General features: G+C 40.4%; 1 protein-coding gene across 1 annotated transcript in view; it reads left to right on the forward strand.

The window, feature by feature from the left end:
* sdk1a (sidekick cell adhesion molecule 1a) overlaps window positions 1-23,340 on the forward strand; it is a 513,213-nt gene that overhangs the window by 353,060 nt on the left and 136,813 nt on the right. Inside the window, 4 exon segments of the mRNA XM_055651028.1 lie at window positions 1,783-1,885; window positions 4,124-4,300; window positions 6,028-6,164; window positions 20,616-20,763. Of these exon segments, the coding sequence (XP_055507003.1) occupies window positions 1,783-1,885; window positions 4,124-4,300; window positions 6,028-6,164; window positions 20,616-20,763 (565 nt within the window).

Consider the following 23,340-nt stretch of genomic DNA (forward strand, 5'->3'; position numbering starts at 1 on the left):
AGTCCCCTTCAATTTTCTCTTCAACATATGCTCAATTGGGTTCAAATCGGGTGATTGACTTGGCTACTCAAGAATTGACCATTTTTTAGCTTTGAAAAACTCCTTTGTTGCTTTAGCAGTATGTTTGGGATCATTGTCTTGCTGTAGAATGAACCGCCGGCCAATGAGATTTGAAGCATTTGTTTGAACTTGAGCAGATAGGATGTGTCTATACACTTCAGAATTCATTATGCTACTACCATCAGCAGTTGCGCTGGCTCACTTATTATCAATGAAGATAAGTGAGCCAGTACCTTCAGCAGCCATATATGCCCAGGCCATAACACCCCCACCACCGTGTTTCACAGATGAGATGGTATGCTTTGGATCTTGGGCAGTTCCTTCTCTCCTCCATTCCTTGCTTTGCCATCACTGATATAAGTTAATCGTCATCTGATCTGTCAAGTCCTTTTTCCAGATCTGCGGTAGCTCTTTTAAGTACTTGGAAAACTGTAACCTGGCCATCCTATTTTTGCGGCTAACCAGTTTTTTGCATCTTGCAGTGTAGCCTCTGTATTTCTGTTCATGAAGTCTTCTGCGGACAGTGATCATTGACACATCCACATCTGACTCTTGAAGAGTGTTTCTGACCTGTCGGACAGGTGTTTGGGGATTTTTCTTTATTGTAGAGAGAATTCTTCTGTCATCAGCTGTGGAAGTCTTCCTTGGCCTGCCAGTCCCTTTGCGATTAGTAAGCTCACTAGTGCTCTCTTCTTAATGATGTTCCAAACAGTTGATTTTGGTTAGCCTAAGGTTTGGGTGATGTCTCTAACAGTTTTATTCTTGCTTCTCAGTCTCATAATGGCTTCTTTGTCTTTCATTGGCACAACCTTGGTCCTCATGTTGATAAACAGCAATAAAAGTTTCCAAAGGTGATGGAAAGGCTGGAGGAAAGACTAGGTGCTGAGAGCTCTTACACCTGCATTTATGAGGCATTTAAACTCACCTGAGCAATTACAAACACTTGTGAAGCCATGAGTCCCAAACATATGGTGCCCTGAAATGGGGGGACTATGTATAAACAGTGCTGTCATTTCTACATGGTGAAACCAAAATGTATCAAAAATACCCTTTAATAAAATGTGCACTTTAACCACATGTGATTTTTTTCTATTACAAATCTCAAATTGTGGAATACAGAGGCAAATAAATAATTGATAGGTCTTGTTCCCAAACATTATGGAGGGCACTGTATGGTAAGAAGATAATCAAGGCTGTTGATTTTGCTGGTTTTGTAGAAAGCTAGACAGATTATTCAACCATAATCCCTACAAAATCCTTCAATCCAATAAAAATCAAAAGTAAGTTTGATTTATTGAACTACTAGTGGACCAAAGTAGAAATGAAAAATTTGAAATGAAATTTCCAATATCCTAATAAAATTTGTGAAAGTAAATGTAATAAAAATTGAATTTATCGCAGAGGCCCTGGAATTAAATGGATCTTCTAGATCAACATGTAGGTGCAGCACAAGTGTTTTATAGCATCGATTTTGGAAAGCGGCTGTGATTCTTCTATCATGCAGTTAGCCAAAGGGAATAGACTTTCCCTCAGCATATCATTTGTGTTACGGCACACTGAAAAATGCTCTATTAATTGAAAACCAATAGTGAAAACGTGCAGTTAAAATGGTCATCAGGAAGTGAATCTCTGCCATAACAAGGTAATATAAGGAGCTGAGCTTAGTGAAAGGCACATGATACATGGATAACTTTACGATGTTAACTTTGTTGTGTCTTCTAGCACGTACCTTCATTTCCGTTTCCCCCGAGGACCGCAGGGTAATCAAAGGAACATCCGCCGTGCTGACCTGTGGAGCAACCCATGACCCCAGAGTCACAATCCGGTGAGTCGGTCTGGTGCAACATCTTCAATTAGTAAACGCATTTCAATCGGTCAGTTTGGTCAGGTTAATGAAATACCCCTCAACAACTAGATAAGTCAAACTCCTGTTGTTCATTTAATGTCTATCCGTTCTTGAACTACATTTGTATTTATTTGAAAGGGGCCTAAAGGCTTTAGCTGGCACGCTTTTTTCATTTTTAAAGGAGAAATGCAGGGCAAGCACATGGATATACAGGGAATGGATCTCATGCAGGCAGAAGAGATTAGTTGAACTTGGCATCATGTTTGGCACAGACATTGTGGGCCAAAGGGCCTGTTCCTGTTCTGTTGTATGTTCTATGTGGTATGAGTTAAATGTTTCTCAAAATCTCTCAAAGTCTCTGTCTTTGGCTCACTTCCAGTTTTTCATTGATTATTCTTCTGTGAAGCACCACTAAATATTTTTCTACATTAACAGTGCTTTTTAAATGCAAATTGTTGCTCAGTTCCAATTTCTTCAATTGGTCTATTGCCAGAGAATGCCAATAGGTTTGTTTGGAACTGATGTCCGACCAAATGTGGAACCCAGATGTCTTTGACTTGTGCAATATTATTACTTTCAGCACTGTCTGAAGCTGTGGCAAACCTCCCATCAATTTCAATCTCTTCATTGTCAATACAAAATAAGAGGAAGCATCCTTGACTCCGAAACCTTGCCCCTGACTTCATCCAAGCTGGATCTTGTACTTGATGCCTATACTGATTGTACTGATTACCTATAAGTCCTGTTCTGTGATTTGTCATCTCATTCTGATATTTTAAACTAAAAACCTGGCCCTCTACGTATATACATGTTTGAAGATTAAATTTCGAAATGAACTATAACCATTGGAACATTATTTTGTATTTGAAGAATTGTAAATTCACCCGTAGAATTGCCATGGAGTCATGCAGTATGGAAAGGCCCTTCGGCCATCCTATTCTATGTTGCCCATCACACACTTGCCTACACCAATCTTACACTAATGACACCTGTTCCCACCACTGCGCAGATTCTACCCCTCGCCTACACAGTCGAGGCAAATTATAAAAGCAATTGACCTACCATCCTGGAAATATTTGGGATGTGGGAGGAAACCAGAGCATCCAGAGAGAACTCACATGGTCACACCGAATGTGCAAACTCGGAGATGGGAATTGAATTGAATTGATCAGAATTGAGGCAATGGCACTACCGACTGTGCTACCCCTGTTTTCCCTCTTTAGTGCCTGAGATAAAGATCCCAATATTTACCAAGGCAGAGAAGAGTTATGTAAGGGATAGTTCTGGTCACAACAGCACTGTGACAATTTATTCCACAGCATGCACAAGTCATTGTACAGCCATCCAGAAGTGTTCCTGATTGACAAACCTGCATCACTTTGATTTAGGAGAAGGTGGAGGCACCCGGGGAAGTCACTAATCGTGAAGGTGCAAGTAGTCTGTGAACTGAGTTGGGTAGTTCAGAGATTTAAAGTATGTTTGGGGAGGGGAAGATTTTATGATTTGAGAGCTCAAATACTAGAGGGCATAGCTTTAAGGTGAGAGAGGCAAAGTTTAAAGGAGATGAGAGGAGCAAGTTTTTTACACAGAGGGTGGTGAGTGCCTGGAACACACTGCCGGGGTGGTGGTGGGGGCAGAAACAATCGTGGAGTTGAGGAGACTTTGGATACGCACATGGATATGCAGGGAATGGAGATTATGTGTATCCAGAGAAGAGTTGGTCTTGGCATCATGTTCGGCACAGACATTGTGGGCTGAAGGGCCTGTTCTTGAGCTGTACTGTTCTATGTTCTTCCCTTCAAAAAGATTTTACCTCTTCCACGGTGCAGTTCTTGCCTCCCTCCAGCTGCTAGATGTTCTGAGGCTCAGTTGGACAGCATTCTGAGAGACGTGGCTTCATTGAAAGATTAGATGAGTATTTCACCCACAGCTAGCACTTCAGGCTCCTGTTGCACACCCCAGTTCAACTGGAGATGGAAATGCGCAGGGTTGATGTTGGTCAAATTCACCTTTATGTTTCTTTTTCATTTTTATATTTCACTGAGACCAAGCTCAATGTATTTATATAACAGTACAGCACAGGAACAAACCCTTCGGCCCATAAGGTCCGTGCCAAGCATAATGCCAGTTTGAAGTTAGAATTCCACCAGTCAGTCAAATGGGTACATTAATGATGTTATGTTATTCCCCTTTTAAAATCTGCTTTTTTTCTTCTAGATTTGTCTGGAAAAAGGATGGAAAGGTTATCGATGCGAGTGCTGTACCCAGAATTACTACTGGGAAAAATGGCTCGCTTCATATTAGCCAAACCTGGTCAGGTGATATTGGAGACTACACCTGTGAGGTTTTGTCCGCTGGAGGGAATGACTTCAGAAGTGCCCGCCTGGAAGTGATGTGAGTATAAACAAGATTTCAATTTACCCATCAAGCTGAACAGCAGTATTGCAGCGGTTTCGGATTGAATCTCTGCTAAAATCCTTTGTGCTATTTTCTATTCAGTAGTGGATGACAATTGGTTTTAGCTCAAACTTTACTGTGCCACGTACTATTTCCAAACCAGTGCCATGCAGCTGCTTATTCCGATATATAAGCTTAAATCATTCAATTTAAATCATTTACGGGCTACTTTAATAGTGCTGTTAACTCATCTGAAGCAATAGATTCAGTTCTCTTGTTAAATTAACAGATGGACGAATATCAGAAATATTGCACAATTCCATTATAGTTTCTCGACGTACTGCATTTGGGAAATTGTATAAACATAATGTGAAGAAATGTATAAAGTTTATAGTGCGTTAAATTATGACAGGCAGTCAAGTCGAGAACATTACCTGCATTGTGGTTCAGTAGGATTAAGTTTCAATTGATAGTTGGGTGTCATTGTTAGCATATCCAAATATCTATGCATAATTCAAGATTATTCCTAGTTTGCAGTGTCACTCATAGCATCAAATTAACCTGACAGGTGAAGAAATGTTATAGAATGGAGGATATTATGACCAGGGCCCAGAAACATTATTCAGTTATCATTTTAAATTCATATATTCTATCTGTATTGTTATACTTCACCATTAAATTCCTAATTCCACAGTTATAAGGGAACCCACCTATGTGTTGTAATTATTCCCTCCTGGCTGTGCTGGGACATTTGTGCTTTAGTTTTGCATTCCTCAGCGTTTGAGTAAACTGCAGAGAAATGTTTTGGCAGCCTTTCTTCAGCTGCTGCTCACCTGCATCTCATCTAAAAAACAAGCAGACAGCAATTAGATCGATGGCTTTAGGATTGCTTGATTGTCCAACTCTTTCTCTTCCAATGATCATCAGTCAAAAGAAGGGTCCCGACCCAAAACGTCATTTATCCACTCCATAGATGCTTAATCTGCTGAGTTCCTCCAGCATTTTGTGTTTTGCTCAGTACCAAAATCTTGTCAAAGTAATTTGTAGGTGAACATATAAATAGGTGAATAGGCTTTGTGAACTTCTGCCTGATGTTGAATAGCTAAACTCCAGTCATCAAAGAGTGACCATGACAAAAAATTGTCCATGATATAGTCCATGATTTTTGCTGGATCTTAGCAGAGCTTGGCTCTGAGAAAAAGACCGATCTAGCACCAGCACATCTGAGATCACTGTGATAGTTTAGGCCTGGCGTCGTCACTACGGGTGACGGGCTCAGTCAAGTCTGTCCACCAACTTCACTCCTACCCAGATGGAAAGAAAATATTTTCAGACTGCTTCAATGCGGCACTAGCTACCCTGAGCTCCGTTATTTAACTGTTAAACTGTTCATGACAGTAGAGGGACCAAATCATTCTTTAAAAATACAAATAGAATACATGGCTGCTTTATTACCAGGCAGCCCAAGTCCATACCCCCTTTACTCATAGAAACATTCTAGCACAAGGACAGGCTCATTGACCCTCATTGTCCGTGCCAAACATGTTATCGAATTGAACTAATCCCCTCTTCCTGTACAGGATCCATAACCATCCATTCCGTGTCTATCCAAAAGTCTCTTAAATGCTTATACTTGACCTAACCTAGGTCTAGGCTCGGTTTTAATGATGTTTGGTCGTTGAAGCAGTCTGTAGTGTGATTTCCCTATTTCTTTTTTTCTTCAGTGAACTTCCTCATCCACCCAGGAACCTGCAAGCGACGCTGAATGCTACAACAAGCCGGGCGGTAGATTTATCCTGGACTCGGCCTTTTGATGGAAATAGCCGCATCCTGCATTACATTGTGGAGTTGTCCGAGAACAGTGAGTGCTACTGGAAACGCATGTTTTTAAACAAATAAAGCTTATTTTATGCAGAACTTGTGACGTGCACAACCTAAAGTTGTAGATCAAGGGTAGATCAAGTTGTAGAAGAGTATCGTCACTAATTACATAGAAACATAGAAATTAGGTGCAGGAGTAGGCCATTCGGCCCTTCGAGCCTGCACCACCATTCAATATGATCATGGCTGATCATCCAACTCAGTATCCCATACCTGCCTTCTCTCCATACCCACTGATCCCCTTAGCCACAAGGGCCACATCTAACTCCCTCTTAAATATAGCCAATGAACTGGCCTCAACTACCCTCTGTGACAGAGAGTTCCAGAGATTCACCACTCTCTGTGTGGAAAAAGTTCTTCTCATCTCGGTTTTAAAGGATTTCCCCCTTATCCTTAAGCTGTGACCCCTTGTCCTGGACTTCCCTAACATCGGGAACAATCTTCCTGCATCTAGCCTGTCCAACCCCTTAAGAATTCTACCCGACGTGCCCAAACAAATAGAATTAGTGATGATACTTGTCATAAGCATCTTGTATAATAAAGGATCTCTTTTCAGATGGCTAAAAGGCAGGCAGAAGCCACATTTACTGTTAGCTAGGTTCTGTGGTAGGGTCTATGCAACTGGCGGCAGGGTCATTGGAAATGAAATTTACCCTGTTTGGCAAGTACTCTATCTCTTAACTATATAGCCACAATATTTCATTGTGAAATTATGATTTGTATGCCTTCTAATGGAAATTAATTTAGGATAGAGTCATGGAAACAGGTCATTTAAACCAACTTTGTAGGAAGGAACTGCAGATACTGGATTAAACTGAAGACAGACACAAAAAGCTGGAGTAACTCAGTGGGACAGGCAGCATCTCTGGAGAAAAGGACGTCACCTATTCCTTTTCTCCAGAGATGCTGCCTGGCGTGCTGAGTTACTCCAGCTTTTTGTGTCTGTCTACCCTTAAACCAACTTGTCCATGTTGACCAAGATGCCCCATCCAAGCTTGTCCTAGTTATCCACGCCTGCTTCTGCCTTTTTTTGTCAATTTTTATTCTTTTGATTTTCTTATTACACCATTGATAAATGAGTGGTGTTTCATCTGTGTTCTGATTCATGGATGAGTTAAATGACGGTTGTGATGCTCAGAAATGATACTGCTATAGAACAAAGTGCAGCACAGGAACAGGCCATTCAGCCCACATTGACCATGTCGAACATGATGTCAGGTGAAACTAATCTTCTCTACCTGCATGTGTTCCATCCCCCTCCATTCTCTACATATCTATGTGCCTATCTAAAACGCCTCTTAAGTGACATTATCCTATCTACTTCCACCACCGCCCCAGACAGCACATTCCAGCCACCCATCGCTCTCTGTATAAAAAAACTTGCCCCGTACTTTCCCTTTAAAATGTATCCTTCTCAGAAAGCTATGCCCTAGAGTCTGATATTTCTACCTTGGAAAAAGTTTTTGACTTTCTACCCTGTCTATACTTTTCATAATTTGATATAGTCCCATTAGATATCTCATGTACTGCTTAGGATGTGTTACCAGTTGAGTGAGTGCTGATGGAAATAGTGCTAAAAGAGGTTGTTACCTGGTTAGAAAGAGAGAGATGTGTTATTGACAGTACTGCTGCGCTGAAAACCTGACACCAAACTCACCATCTGCTGTTCCTGGAGCTAGGAACCTGTTTGTCCGAGAGCTAGCACAAATCTTGCAATGAACAAGGAGAGGAGGGAAGAGCAGATTCCATCACATCCAGCGGGGTAGCCTGTCAATAAGTACAGCAGGCGCTGCCATTCCTCAGCATTAGCCCGCATGCAGTCTGGCTGCAGCCTGGGCTTCAGAGTTTAATACCAACACTGATGGACTCTGCCCATTTAACAGCAGCATGCAAAGACAGCCTGTGCACGCTGGTCTGTGGGTCACATCAGAGCTGGAGGAGCAAGAGCAGAGATTTGCACCCGTTCTTAAGTGGGTATCTTTATTAAAGCACAGAGAATCGTGGCTAGAGAATAAAGAGCACTGTAATAAATCAATGCTCTGCTGATCGATGTTCACCAGCATACCAGTGTAATTAGAATATCAACTTTCTTTTAAATTTCAGTATTTAAAATTTGAGAAGCTAACTTGTTTCAGAATGTCACTTTTAAAACAATACAAATGATAGAAAACCAATATTATGGCAGTTTTATCAGTTACTAATGTTGCTCAATGTGGGAATGGAAATGTAGCTATCAGAACCATTTTTCAAATCAAATCATTAAAATAATTAACTATTTACAGCTTGACATTTACCTGCCTCTCCCTATGTTGTGATGATATATTGGCCGCACAAGAGGGATTAGCTGAAAGATTTGTCGTGGTTGATGACTTGCAAGAGAGGGAACGTATCTATACAGATAATCATTAGCCCTAGGTGCTTCAGCGATTCTGTAATGTCAGCTGTGTTCATTAATTAACACTATTATGCTTCATAAATCAAATAGGAATTACTCACGATTATTTTCAACTCTCTTTAAACCTATTGGAGTTGAAAAATACATAATGCGATCTTTGCTGCAGCCCTCTCACAGTGTCATTGTGATAGGATAGTTATATATTATTTGCAACAGATCCTCAGATTTGGCCCCAACAAAACCACAGATATATGTCACATTATGTTCCAAAAAGAGTAAAGATCAAGATGATAGTTTTCAATGAGTTTTTCCAATTTCATTGTCCTGTTCTTCCCTTTTACAACTGATTACATTCCACCCTCCTCCTCTGCTTCAGAAAACTATTAATTATTTGGCTTGAAAACTATCATAAATGCCTAATGCTGTTTGATTTTGTAGCTGCCATTAATCAGTTGAATTCAGATAGCAAGGGTTAGCAGACTATTCAACTTCAAGGACTTCACAGCCAAACCTAATCCCGTTTTATACCAGACGTCCATGAACAATATGTTAAAAGTGAAATGCTGAAACAAATTAGCTGCTCAAATTTCAAATACAAAAATTAAAAGTAACTGCTTAGATTTTAATTAGGCTGGTAACCTGCTTAGCCCTGCTCTGGGGAACACTGATTTGTTACAGGGCTTAGTTCTCCAACTGTATGGCGAGTAAGGAAAGAAGCCATGGGTAATTTTCTCCTCCCTAATCTTGAGAGCCAAGATTGATTACCGCACTGTTATCATTAACCCGCTGATACCAGCTAACACAGACCAAACCTGGTATTTTCAGAGCCTTTATGACTCAGGCATACAATCATAAGCTCACTGAATCATCAGGGGAGTTCTCAACTTTTTATTACAGTAGGCAGCACTTTTACTGCCATGGGAATAACCAGAACACATTGATTTTTTTTTAGACACATATAATCAGAACAAATTCCTTCGGCTTTCAGAATATATTAATATTAAGATTTTAGGGTTGCGCAAACAATGCAAGAGGACATGTTACATGTTTAAATCGATATGCACAAGTTGCAGTAAAGTAGTGCTGATGGGCATGCTATTTCCTACTGCAAAAACTGGAGTGCTCAGGTAATGTTTGCACTACTGCTTTTCTTGTGGGATTCAGTAATATTTTACACCAATTTTTTTATTTTACTGGTGTCCTTATGCAAAGCACAAAACTATTTACAAAGTCAGATGGATTTTAGGTAGTTCTGTTTCTGTAATATTTCTATTTCCTCCTTATTTATGGGACCCTTGAAAATTATCCAGCGCACGTGCGTGTTTTATATATCACACGAGCAACCATTGAAGATGCATGTTTTCCAACATCCAAGCATAGCTGGGGCATTCAGTTTATGTTTTTCAATCAGTAGTTAAGCCGAGAGAACTACCTTGGATTTGTGCAAGATGCATTATGCCTGACAAACTCAACTGAATTTATTGAAGAGCTGACTAAAGTAGTTCAATGGAATGCCAAACAGATCTTATTTATGTGGACCTCCATAAAAAACATTTGATTAAGTCCTTCATAAAACTGTAAGCTAACTAAGGTTGTAATTCCTGGAATTCATGGCAAAATATTGACCTGCCAAAAAAACTAGCTGTTCACCAGAATGCAGAGTGTAGAAGTAATGGGCACTTACTCAAATTGGCAGAATATAGCTATTCCACAAAGTTCTGTGCAGGGACTGCAACTGTTTGCTGTATTTCTGAATGACATAGATGATTAATCAAAGGCCATGGATTCAAATTATGAAGAACTCTTAACAGACTAAATGAATGGGAAAAGTTGTGGCAACTAGGTTTGGTCTCAGTAAGTAGAGATCACCCACTTTGCACCTAGAATGGAAATAACAGAAGCTTAGCTGTCTGGAATCAAGAAGGAACGGACTTGGTGTGGAGAACAAGGGAGAGCCAGGTTGTGATTAACTTAAGGGTGATCAACCCTTCGGACTTGCTCTGGAATGCCAACTTTATGAAGCAGGTCTCACAAGTACTAAAGGGCCTGTCCCACTGTGGCGACCTAATTGGCGAGTTTAGGAGAGTTTTGAAAAAGTGTCAGGTTGAAGACCTCCTTCAACTATCATTTCGACCTCCTTCGACTATGTTGAAGACTACCTTCGACTACCCTCGATTACCTACGAATAACATGCCGACCTACTACGACTTACCTCAACTAAACCTACAAGTTAAAAAAACACGATTTTTTTCCATGGCAACCTTTTATTACTCGTTGGCATTTTTCAGCATGTTGAAAAATACGCCGCGACCTGGCTGAGGCCTCGAGTACGCGGGGACTACTCTCGAGCATGAAGGAGAGTTACAAAGACCTCCTAGGACCTCGTGTCGACCATGCTGCGAGTATGAGTCGAGGGCAAACTCTTCTGAAGTTGCGGATTAGGTTGCCACAGTGGGACAACCCTTTCACAAAGCCCAATGCAATAACAAAATCTTGCAAGCAAGTTGCATCTATGTTTTGCATGTCGGGATGTAAGTGCAATTATCCAGAGTGTACATTTTGTCCCCCAAGGCAATTTACCAGCTGTTAAGTGCATACTCCAGGCCTATAAATGTAGGACGTTGTCCAGAGATTCAATTACAATGTTACATCATAGCTAAGTTTTAGAGGTTTCATACAAAGTGTCCACACCTTGTAATGTAGTGCTCTCCTGTCCCATTTCAATATAGTGTGTTTGCCATGTGTTGAGGGAAATCAGTCCAACTTCTGGTGTCAACTAGATAAATATTTGAAAAAGATTATACTGAATGAGCAGAGTTCAAAATCTCATTTAGTTTGTAGTGTTTGACAAAAACCTTACACAGTTGGTCTTGTTTGATCGCTCTAAACTGTCAATCCATTGACTGTTATTGATAGGATTGCAAAATTAGCATCGAGGGGATGAGGGGAAATCTCACTCTAAGGCACTGAGAAAGGGCAGGTGCACAGCACAGCCGGCATGCATTTTAAAAGAAATGTGCTATGCATTTTCTGAAGAACGATTTGTCATTCCTTCACGGGATGTGGCCATTGAGCGTCAACCACAATGCTGTGGGTCTTTGTATTGGAGCTATTTGCTTTGAATTGTGTTTACACTTTTGCTTTTATTAAACCAGCAGAGATGGGATTTTTCAGGAAGAGGGTAGTTCTGGGCTTTCAGGGATGGTCTGGAATTTTAGAGAAGGAGAAACTCAATGGAACAAGGAGTTGGTTCAGTTCAATTAACAACGTCACTTAATTTCAAAGGGGCTAATAATTTGTCATAATTGAAATGGCCATATACAGTCCCGCCCCTCTCAATTTGCCGCATCTGTTATGTGTCCGTGGACTGGGTTGAAATGTGTGGTTATTTTGATATCACCGATTACCCTTGATAAAGTGGTAAGTTACCTATTTGACTTATTTTGTGAATAGAACAGGAGGATATTTTCCCTGTATTGGGAACTGGGTGGACGTTGGGACTACTTTGTAAAACAGGGTTCAAAGGTAACTAGGTGGTGGTTGGAGTGAATTGGTGGATCAAGGGGGAAGGGGGAAAATATCCACATGAAGTAGGGAAAGTTAGGGGAGGAGGATGTGTAAAACAGCAATATTAAAGTGAGACTCTCCATGGAACAAGAGGAAAATTAGCACAAAGATTCCTTCTTCAAACAATGGGAGACATTGGATGGAGAATATCTGTATGAAAGGGAGACAATGTTAGGATGAATGGTATATTTGAAATAGGTAAAGGTTAGAGAATCAGCTTTTTAGGTTGCCAAATGACAGTTTAAGTAGAGATTTAAGACGGCTTGCATGACACTTGCGATAATATGCTCGGACGAAGTGCGTAGTTACCAGTCGGAATTATGCTCAATGAAGCATTTACATATTATTTCTGCTTCAAATAAAGTTACAAACTAAACATATTTACCAATCAAGACATGATATATACCATAATGACATGCAGCAAAATTATAATACAGTATCTCAATTCTTTTTACACCTTGCAATGAATGCAATTTCTATTATTTCTTTCCAATTCCAAACACAGACATGGTTGGATTATTAAGTGTATGATCAACCTCGGTGAGACCAAGCGCAGGCTTGGCGATTGCTTCGCACAACACCTCCACTCAGTTCGCAATAACCAACCTGATTTCCCGGTGGCTCAACACTTCAACTCCCCCTCCCATTCCGAATCCGACCTTTCTGTCCTGGGCCTCCCCCATGGCCAGAGTGAGGCCCACCGCATATTGGAGGAGCAGCACCTCATATTTGCTTGGGTAGTTTACACCCCAGCGGTATGAACATTGGCTTCTCTAATTTCAGGTAGTCCTTGCTTTCTCCCTCCTTCCCCTCCCATTCCCAGCTCTCACACAGCATACTGTCTCTGCCTCTTCCTTTCTTTTCTGTGTTCCCTACCCCAACTTCAAACTGAAGAAAGGTCTCGACCCGAAACGTCACCTATTTCCTTCGCTCCACAGATGCTGCCTCACCCGCTGAGTTTCTCCAGCATTTTGTCTACCCATTCACACAAGTTCTGTTATTCCACTTTCCTCACCCACTCCCTACACATTAGGGGCAATTTTACAGAGACCATTTAACCTACAAAGCCAGTGCGTCTTTGGGATGTGGGAGGAAACCCACACGCTTGCAGGGAGAATGTGCAAATTCAACACAGACAGTGCCCGAGGACAGGATCGAACACCAATATCTGGCATGTGAGGCAGCAAGTCTACCAGCTGTGCCACTATATTTTGTTTTCCGACACACAAAAAATTATAAGTTGATAACTTTGGTTACTAAAAAAATGAAAATATCCATTTTCAGTCTTAAATCTCCAAGTGACGCTATGTCCCCCTTTACAGCTACTGTATGTTTTAATTCAGTTCAAGATTATGGGGCAGCACATTGGCCATAAAGTTTCTCCCTAAAAGTGCCAGAGACCTGGAATTGATCCTGAATATGGGTGCTGTCTGTATGGAGTTTGATCCTTTTCCCTTTGATCGCATGGGTTTTCTCCGGGTGCTCTTGTTTCCTTCTACATTCCAAAGGTGTGCAGGAACCTATTTCAGACCCAACCCAAAACGTAATATTTTCCTTTTGTCCAGAGATTCAGTCTGACCTGTTGAGTTACTCCAGCTTTTTGTGTCTGTCTTCAGTTTAAACCAGCATCTGCAGTTCCTTCCTACATACACAATACTATACGATAGAACTTTATTAATCCCAGGAGGGAAATTGTGTGTGTGTGTGTGGGTATATATATTATACACACACGCACACACCCACACATATATATTTATATAGTTATATATTCATATATAAATATACACCATTTTGTTTTCTCGTTCATAACATTGTTTACAGAGTACTATGTTTACATATTCTGTTGTGCTGCTGCAAGTAAGAATTGAATTGTTCTAACTGGGACGTGAGAATAAAACACTCTTGAATTGCGTCGCTAATGTGTGGGATAGAACTAGTGTATGGGTGATCGGTGGTCGGCGTGGACTCGGTGGGCCGAAGGGCCTGTTTCCACGCTGTTTCTTTAAATTAAACTAAAAACACTAAAACCAGATAACAAAACTCGAGATATTTCATTTACTTCCATTCAACAATAAAAATCTGTCGGCTAGTTTTAATCAAATCCTCCTTCTCATCCTGAAACATTTATTGTGTTGCTTTATGAAGAATTTATGGTCTCTGCACTGTTCATCCGTTCAGAAAATAATTTGTATCTGTTTCATTTAATCTCCTCCCTAGTGTCAAATGCCATACTCACTTTTTAAGCTGCTTGTGGTCAAATGTGCATTGATATTTTTTTCTTGGTCTGTTTTTTATATTTGTTTGATAAATGTGAAGAAGATATCTGATCGAACCAAAGTTTCAAATCGTTAATGGGTTTTCATATCAGATGTCATCCAATAATGGTACTTTTCACAACTGCCAGCCCATCTTATTTCAATGTTTAAAAGGGTTTATATTTAATTCCCTCAAGTAACAACTTGTAGCAGGCTGCATTGATTTACCAAGAAATCAATTTTTGATCACCCATTACCTTATGACAGTCATATTTCATCTGGTGCCAGTAAATAAATGTAATTTTGTCTTTGTGTTGTAAAGAAACACCTGTAAATGTAATGGACTAAAGTGAATAAGACACAGCTTTATGATAGAGTAATTGAAGCAAGCCCTTCAGCCCAACCTGTCCATGTTGACCAAGATAAACCATCTAAGCTGATCCCATTTGCCCACATTTGGCCCAGATCCCTCTAGACCTTCCCTATCCATGTACATCCATGTAGCGATTTGTGAAGCTACACTGTCTAGGAAAGTGAAGAGTTTTCCTTCACCTTCTTGACCTTTCATGTGAAACAATGGAGGGACTTTGGTGAGTCAGGAGATGAGTCATTCATGACAGAAGGCCCAGCCTTTGGCCTGTTCATTCAACCTCAATGTGGCTGATTAGGTTCTGATCAGGGTATTGATAAAGGGAGATTCAGCAATGATGATGCTATTGAGTGTGAACAATAGCTAGTTACACTCTTTGTTGGGGATCATCTTTGCCTGGCTGTTTTGTAGCATGAATGTTACTGGACACTTACCATTCCAGATCTGAATTTGATTTGGGTCTTAAATTGTTTGTAGGTACAGAGTACTTCATTAGCTGAGAAGTTGGGAACAGACATTGTGAGCAGAAGTTTATGAGTTCTAGGAGCAGAATAAGGCCATTCGGCCCATCAAGCCTATTCTGCCATTTAATCATGGCTGATCTATCCCTCACAGCACCATTCTCCTGCCTGCGCCCCATAACCCCTGACACCCTTACTAATCAAAAATCTGTCAATTAAAAATATCCATTGAACTGGCCTCCACAGCTGTCTGTGAGCCTGTTCCTGTGCTGTACTTTTTTATCGAAGGTAGGAGTAAAATGCTGGAGTAACTCAGCGAGACAGGCAGCATCACTGGAGAGAAGGAATGGGTGACGTTTCAGGTCGAGACCCTTCTTCAGACTTTTTAATGTTCTACAGTGCCCTCCATAATGTAATAGAAAAAAATCACACGCTGTAATTTCTGCATGGTGAAACCAAAATTTATAAAAAATGGCCTTTATTAAAATCTGACAATGTGCACTTTAACCACATGTAATTTTTTCTATTACAAATCTCAAATTGTGGAGTACAGAGCCAAATAAATCAATGATGGGTCTTTGTCCCAAACATTATGGAGAGCACTGTAGATTGGCCTCTGCAGCCACCAATGCCATTTTTAACAGACTAACTATCAAGTCATTTTCTACTGAATTTGTATAACATAACCTTTGACTTTCTTAATACACATATCTCCTCCATTCCTGCTGCTGTTGGGAAATATTTGCTTACTCTCCAGTATTGCTTGAGGAATATAATGTTGCATTTATAATTAGAATCAAAATACAAATACAACCTGCATAAATGCAATCAATCCCACACGGCATATTAACCACTTTGATCATGTTCTTTTCAATTTATCACCTTTGGCAAAAGACCCAATTTCATCACTCTATAACTCAGCATTTTGACACTCAGAAGCTGCCTACTTATTTCCACTGTTCTCTATCTCTTCCATCAGTTTTTTGCAGTAATAAGATGTCTCAAACTGTGGACATTATTCAAAGTGACATCTACCTAATGAACTTCAGCAAGGAAAAATAACTTGCGTGTTTTGTTATTAGCTTACAAATATTGTAATACCTCATTCACATTAACACTGAATCAGAATTAAATAAATCAGCTCGGCTTTCACCAGTTTCATAGACTTTCAAAGCTGAATTAACTGGACATTAAGCTATGAACCCTGCACTGATACTTTAATTAAATCTTCTCTAATTTGCTTTCTCCTTTTAACAAAAAAGAATACTTCCTTGCGTAGAATATCCTGATTTCCTGGGAGAACTGAACAAATCACACTCTTATTATCAGTGAAGAAGAATCTGACATTCTGTCACTAATAATATCATTTTCACTGTAAATTTTCATTCCATTCATTGTGAATTTCCACTATTTGTGGACTTACAGATTTTACAAACATGATAGACACAAAAAACTGGAGTAATTCAGCGAGACAGGCAGCATCTCTGGAGAGAAGGAATGGGTGACGTTTCGGGTCGAGACCCTTCTTCAGAATCCATCTCCCGAATTATGTAATCAAAATTATCTACTTCGAATCACATTGAAGACATTTTTCAAAACTTCCTCTTAAAGTTTTTTTATAGTTTAAAATTGTTCAGATTATCTTTTAGAAAGTCGCCTATAGTAATTGCATTGCTGAAACTACACTAGTTCTTCATACTTGCCCGTTTCATGCTTAGAGGCTCCACATGCCAGTGTGCTTCATTAATCTAAAACTACTTCCCATCTCATGGTCATATTTTTTCGGTTCAATCAAATGCTGTTTACAGTCGCTTCTTCTCTCATTCCCACTTAGTATGGGTGTCTCGTTTCCTGACATATGGTGATCTTAATTAAATTACTTCTCTGGTTCCATATTTTCTGTAAAATAAGTATTATTTGATGTTGTGATGTCTTGATTTTACATGCACTTAATTTTTACTTGGCTGAAGCAGATTAAAATTTATTATTGCTTTCAAGGACAAGAGGAAATGCTCTGTTAACTGTTTTCTGGTTAAAGACGATACTATAATTTATTTAGACCATTTGGTGGATACTCCTTCATCAAGATGTGGATCCACCTATGATTTTAGTTTACCTGTTTGTTTTGGCTATTGCTATCACTGAGTGATAGGTTGTCACGTTGAAAATCAAAGAAGCTATAGGCACTGGAGATCTGAAATAAAAACCGTGATACTAAACAGGGCAAGCAGCATCTGTGGAGAGAGAATAACAGAGTTAATGGTTTGGGCTAATGTGCCTTCATCGCAACATAAAAAGTGAGAAAACAAGTTACAGAGAGGGATAACAGTGTAGAAAACAAAAGGAATTTAAATGTAAAGAAGACCTAGGGATGAATGATGTTGATGCCACTTGTGAAATCACTATTGAGAGCAGCTTCAAAAGAGAATAACTTGATAAAGCAGTTGTTGGAAATATGAAACAAAAGAGAATGTCAGAAATACCCAGCAGATCAGGCAGTGTCAGTATTGTGAGAAACTGAGTTAATATTATAAGTGGATGACATCAGAACTGGCCAGTTTTGATACAAATGGAAAGGTTGGTTAAACGACATTTTTGCCAGACATATGGATAGGAAGGGTTTAGAGGGCTATGGGCCAAATGCAGGCAAATAAGACAAGATCAGTATGCCAACTATATGACTCTAAAAGTCTGAAGAAGGGTCTCGACCCGAAACATCACCCATTCCTTCTCTCCAGAGATGCTGCCTGTCCCGCTGAGTTACTCCAGCATTTCGTGTCGACCTTCGATTTAAACCAGTATCTAAAGTTCTTTCCCACACATTGACTGTGAATTGCTTGCTATTGATTTAGTGTGACTGGAACTCTTTACCGAATAGCACTGTGACTTTCTCATTGTAAAGATTTCAACAGTTCAAGAACAAGCTTACCAGTGCAGTCTTAGGGCAGTTATGTCTGAGTGTCGTAGTGATGGCCTTGCCAATATTACCCATATCTTGGCTCTGAATATAAAACATGGGAAGTGGTGAATTCTGAATTTTGGTCTAAAGAATTAGTGGGAGCAAATAATAGTATCAATCATAATATAGCCTTAACAGAGCGAAAAGGAACATTAATTTGATAGATTTTATTTGTCTTTACAAATCTACTTTCTATCTTTTAGCTTCAGAGTTCACTCATTGCATAGCATAACCTGTAGTTCAACTACAGGTAACACCTTGCTATTCTGTAATTGGTTAAATAACAATTGGAAACGCACCCAGCATTAAAATTGAATCTGAATCTGAATCTGAATTGCAGCACCTACTGATAGATAACAGATATTCATGGTTCACTGAACACCTTGGAAATGATTCGCGTCTACTAGTTGTGCTGCTTGAGGATTTTCTAATGATTAAATGTTCACTGCCCATAACAACTCCTATCCACAACTTGTCCTTTATTATTAGAATACAGTATTGGCAAGCTTGTCTCCATTCAGTCTGTGAGTCTGATTTCCACACTATACGTCTGTCCCACGTAGGCAATTTTTTAGGCGACTGCCGGCAACTAGGTGGTCGCCTGGGGGTCGCCTGTATGGTCATGAGTAGTCTCCTCAGTTGCCCAAAAGGTCGTAGCATTTTTCTGGTCACCGCTGCTTTTTAAAATGTTCAATACTTTTTGGTGACAGTTTGTGACTGTGGGCTTGTCGTAGCTTGTCTTCTCCTGACATAGGTGCTGTCAGAGGTTGTCGACAGGCTGGCGTAGGTTGTCGCCGGTGCTGACCGGTGAATTACATTGCCGTGGCCGCCGGCAGTCGCCTAAAAAATCGCCTAGTGGGACAGGCCCATAATTCTCTCAACCTCTCCCACTCCACCTTCCTTGTTTTCAACCACCTTTGCTGTTCCAATGAGCATTTTCTACCAAATAGGCACTTTACCTGCTTCTGGACTCAGAAATGTCAGATAATAGCATGTTCAGCTCTTCTAAATTCACTGGAATTTAGGATGAGAGGGGATCTTTTAGCAACATATAACATTCTTAAAGGATTGGACAGGCTAGATGCAGGAAAAATGTTTTTGATGTTGGGGGAGTCCTTAACCAGGGGTCACAGTTTAAGAATAAGGGGAAGGCCATTTAGGACTGAGATGAGGAAAAACTCATCCTCTCACCCATAGAGTTGTGAATCTGTGGAATTCTCTGCCACAGAAGGCAGTGGAGGCCAATTCACTGGATGTTTTCAAGAGAGAGTTAAATTTAACTCTTAGGGCTAAAGGAATCAAGGGATATGGGGAAAAAGCAGGAATGTGGTACTGATTTTAGATGATCAGCCATGATCATATTGAATGGTGGTGCTGGCTCGAAGGGCCGAATGGCCTACTCCTGCACATATTTTTCTATGTTTCTATGTTTAGTTTCACAGTATTTTCCATTAGAAATTTCAAATACTGGTTCTCCTTTCAACATTAAAATCCTTTACTTGTCCCTTTACCAACCACTTTCCCAGTACAACTATAGTTCCTTTTCATTTAACACCTCCAGATTTTCACAGTACTTCCCTTTTTGCCCCTTCTCCCTTCATTCTATCCATAAACCCACCTCAACTTTTGTTTTCCGCACTTAAATATCTGTTTAAAACTTTTTCCAGTTCTGATGAAAGGTCATCTACCAGAAAATACCGAAAATGCTTTCTCTCCCACTTGAAATGTTGTCTGAGTGTTTCCAGCATTGTCTGGTTTTACTTAACATTTGCCCTTTGGGTGTCAGTGCCAAACTTCATCTTGATAATGTGCGCAAGAGGCAAGGGAAAGTTTCATTGTGTTAAAGGCACCATTTAAATACGTCATTATTGTTGTGAATAATAGTGATGACTGCAATGTCAGATTATCTCTCTCTGATTATTCATGTGAATGAATGGCAGCTTAACAGCAACAAGCATTAATGTACAGAAATAATTTTGCACAGCGAGGTTCATACGTTCATAAGTGGTAGGAGCAGAATTAGGCCTTTCGGCCCATCAAGTCTACTCCGCCATTTAATCATGGCTGTTCTAAGGTTCCCTCTTAACACCGTTCTCCTGTCTTCTCCCCATAACCCCTGACACCCGTACTAATGAAGGTAGAATAAAGATACCTTATCTTTACAGATCCCGCTAATTTCCCTGATCTCAGTTAAGTGTTGGAGAAGTGAAGACTAAAAACGGGTGTGTTTTTTAACAATCAGAACTGGTTATTAAATTGTACAATTGTGGGCAAGATAACTTTATTTCACAAGACAATCAAAAGGTACAAATGGATTCAACTTGAATTTTCCACAATTAAGTTTGATTTTACAAGTTGTATTTTACATAACTAATGTGCTATTTAATCCTTGGAGCTTTGTTTTTCTTTTACTATGTCCTGTAGATTCTCCATGGAAGATACAGTTATCTAATATTATTCCTGAAGTGGTGCACATTACTGTCAATGGATTAACATCAGCTCGCTCATACCAGTTCCGAATATGTGCAGTGAATCAACTGGGGAAAGGACAGTACAGCATCGAAACCAACAGGTATGCACCTTTCCAAGAGAAGAAGCAAAGTTGAAACAGTGCCACAGGATCAATAGTCATGGAGTGTGGCAGCACCGTGGGGCACTTCCTCTCCTTGGCATTGCTCACTTTAAATCATTGGTCCTTGTGAGTATTAGTAAAATAAATGTAAATCCGATTAAATATCTTCCACAATTTTAATACAATTTTATCTAAACACTTACAGCAAATTAGAGGCTCAGGTTGGAACATAGTTAAAGTCGACAAACAGTCACACAAATAAATAATGATGAACACTGCTGCCCAAAAATATTGTAATGTATGAAAGCAAAGGTGACGTACATTGATACTGAAGATAGACACAAAGTGCTGGAGTAACTCAGCGGGACAGGCAGCATCTCTGGAGAGAAGGAATGAGTGACGTTTCAGGTCGAGACCCTTCTTCAGACTGCGGTATAACCCAGCATCTACAGTTCCTTCCTGTACATTGATATTGTTCTGTTACTGCAAAAAAATCCCTCTCTCCCACCTTGAAGGAATATTCTTTCAATGCATGGATAAGTGCAGCTCTAACGACACTAAAGGGCCTGTCCTACTTTGGCGATTTTTTTCGTCGACTTCAGGCGACTAGGCTGTCACCACATGGTCGCGGGGTATCACCTGCATGGTCGTGAGTTGTCTCCTCAAGTCGCCTAAAGAGTCGTAACGTTTTTCTGGTCGCCGCTGGATTTGGAAATGTTCAACACTTTTCGGCAACTGTGGGCTTGGCGTAGCTTGTCTTCTCCTGTCATAGGTGTTGTTGTAGGTTGTCGCCACGATGACGCAGGTTGTCGCCAGCTGACGGTGGTTGTCACCGGGTGCTGACTTCGGTGAATTCCATTGGCGACTACCTACGTCAACCGGTGACCCAATTGTCTTCAGTTGTCGCCGACAGGGACATTGCTTATCGTAGCTTGTCGCGAGTGGAAGTAGGTTGACTTGTAAGTTGCCGCCTGTGTGGGTGGTAGGTTGTCGTAGGTATGGTCGTAGGTGGACGTCCTAATGGGTCGTCGGTTATCGGTAGTTTGACGTCGACTAGGTGGTAGGATGTCGTAGCTTGTCGTAGGGGGCTATGTCTGTGGCAGTCGCTGAAAAATATCGCCTAAGTGGGACAGGCCCTTAAAGAAGTTGATTGTTATCCACATTACAAGTCTCCCATCCATAAACCTAAGTATTTAATCCTGTTATCTCAGCACACAGTTTCTACGCTTTGAATGTGCTGTTGCACCCTGCCAAAGCTTCTACAACTTTGTATGTTACACCCACTGCAACTACCAAAAGAAAACAGGGCAGCGAGTGCACTGAAACAACACCACCTGTAAGTTCATCTAGAAATCGCACACCATTATCTGTCGGAAATATATTGTTATTTCTTCTTTTCAACTTGGTTAAGATCCTAGAGCTCTGTACCAAACAGATCACAATTTTTATTCTCTCCACTGTCTTATCCTCCTCCCCCACACACCTCGTGTTTTACCACACACCCGCCGACTGGAGGAACTATTCAGTGGGCACCTAAACTGCTAATCTGCAGATTTTTGGAATGGAGGAGGAAACCCTGGTACCCAGAGGAAACTAGGCAAGGCAAGCAGCTGCTGTGGTGAGAGAAAAACTCTCTGGCACAGGAGATCAGAATTAGACTCAGGTAGCTGGGGCTGCAGCTCGACATGCTGCACAAGTGTCTTTGGTAGAAACCGAGCCATGGGAGGTTAGCCCTGTGGGACTAGTGAATAGGAAACATGAAGCAATGTGAGGTGGTCTTGTTGAATGAAAAGCAATAACATATCATCAGTGGTAACAATAGCCAAGGTTATTTTTGTACAATGAAAAAGAAGCAGAGAATGGGGTTTAAAAAAAGGAATAATGGGAGAGATGGTACCTAGCTGGGAGCTGCCAGTATGTCTTTAGAACTGAAGTTAAGAAAGAGACTTGAGTAAAAATTGGAAGTATTTCGGAGAACTGATGCACCCAATACACTTCAGTGCCCTTTATGGCCAATTATATGCTACCGACAGAGAAAACACCTTGAATGTGAAAGTACAGAATTCACAATGATAAATCTTTGCAGACATAATACATCACAATGATAATGTTGACTGAATTTTAATATAAAAATTTGTAAGATAAGAGGACTGTACATCTTGAGTAGTAACTGATTAAATGCAGCCATGACTCCAGCTTGTGCAGGTAACATGGAACTAATAAAAGGCTAGCGGAACGCTTGGGTTCACTTCTCGAGAAATAAAACTTGCATGCAAAGAAAAAAATATGTTAAGGATTGAATCACCTTCGTTATGCCAAAATCAGGGGAACACATACAAGTTTTACTGGTTTCAGTTTAGTTTAGAGACATAGTCCAGACACAGGACCGTCAGCACACCGAGTCCATGTCGATCATATATCGCAGTTTTGCATCCACTCCCTACACACTAGGGGCAATTCACAGAGGCCAATTAACCTACAAACCCCCCATCTTTAGGATGAGGGAAGAAACCTTAGCACTCGGAGAAACCCCATGTGGTCACAGGGAGAATGTGCAAACTCCACACAGACAGCTCC

Source organism: Leucoraja erinacea, chromosome 20, assembly GCF_028641065.1.
Source record: "Leucoraja erinacea ecotype New England chromosome 20, Leri_hhj_1, whole genome shotgun sequence".
Lineage (NCBI taxonomy): Eukaryota > Metazoa > Chordata > Chondrichthyes > Rajiformes > Rajidae > Leucoraja > Leucoraja erinaceus.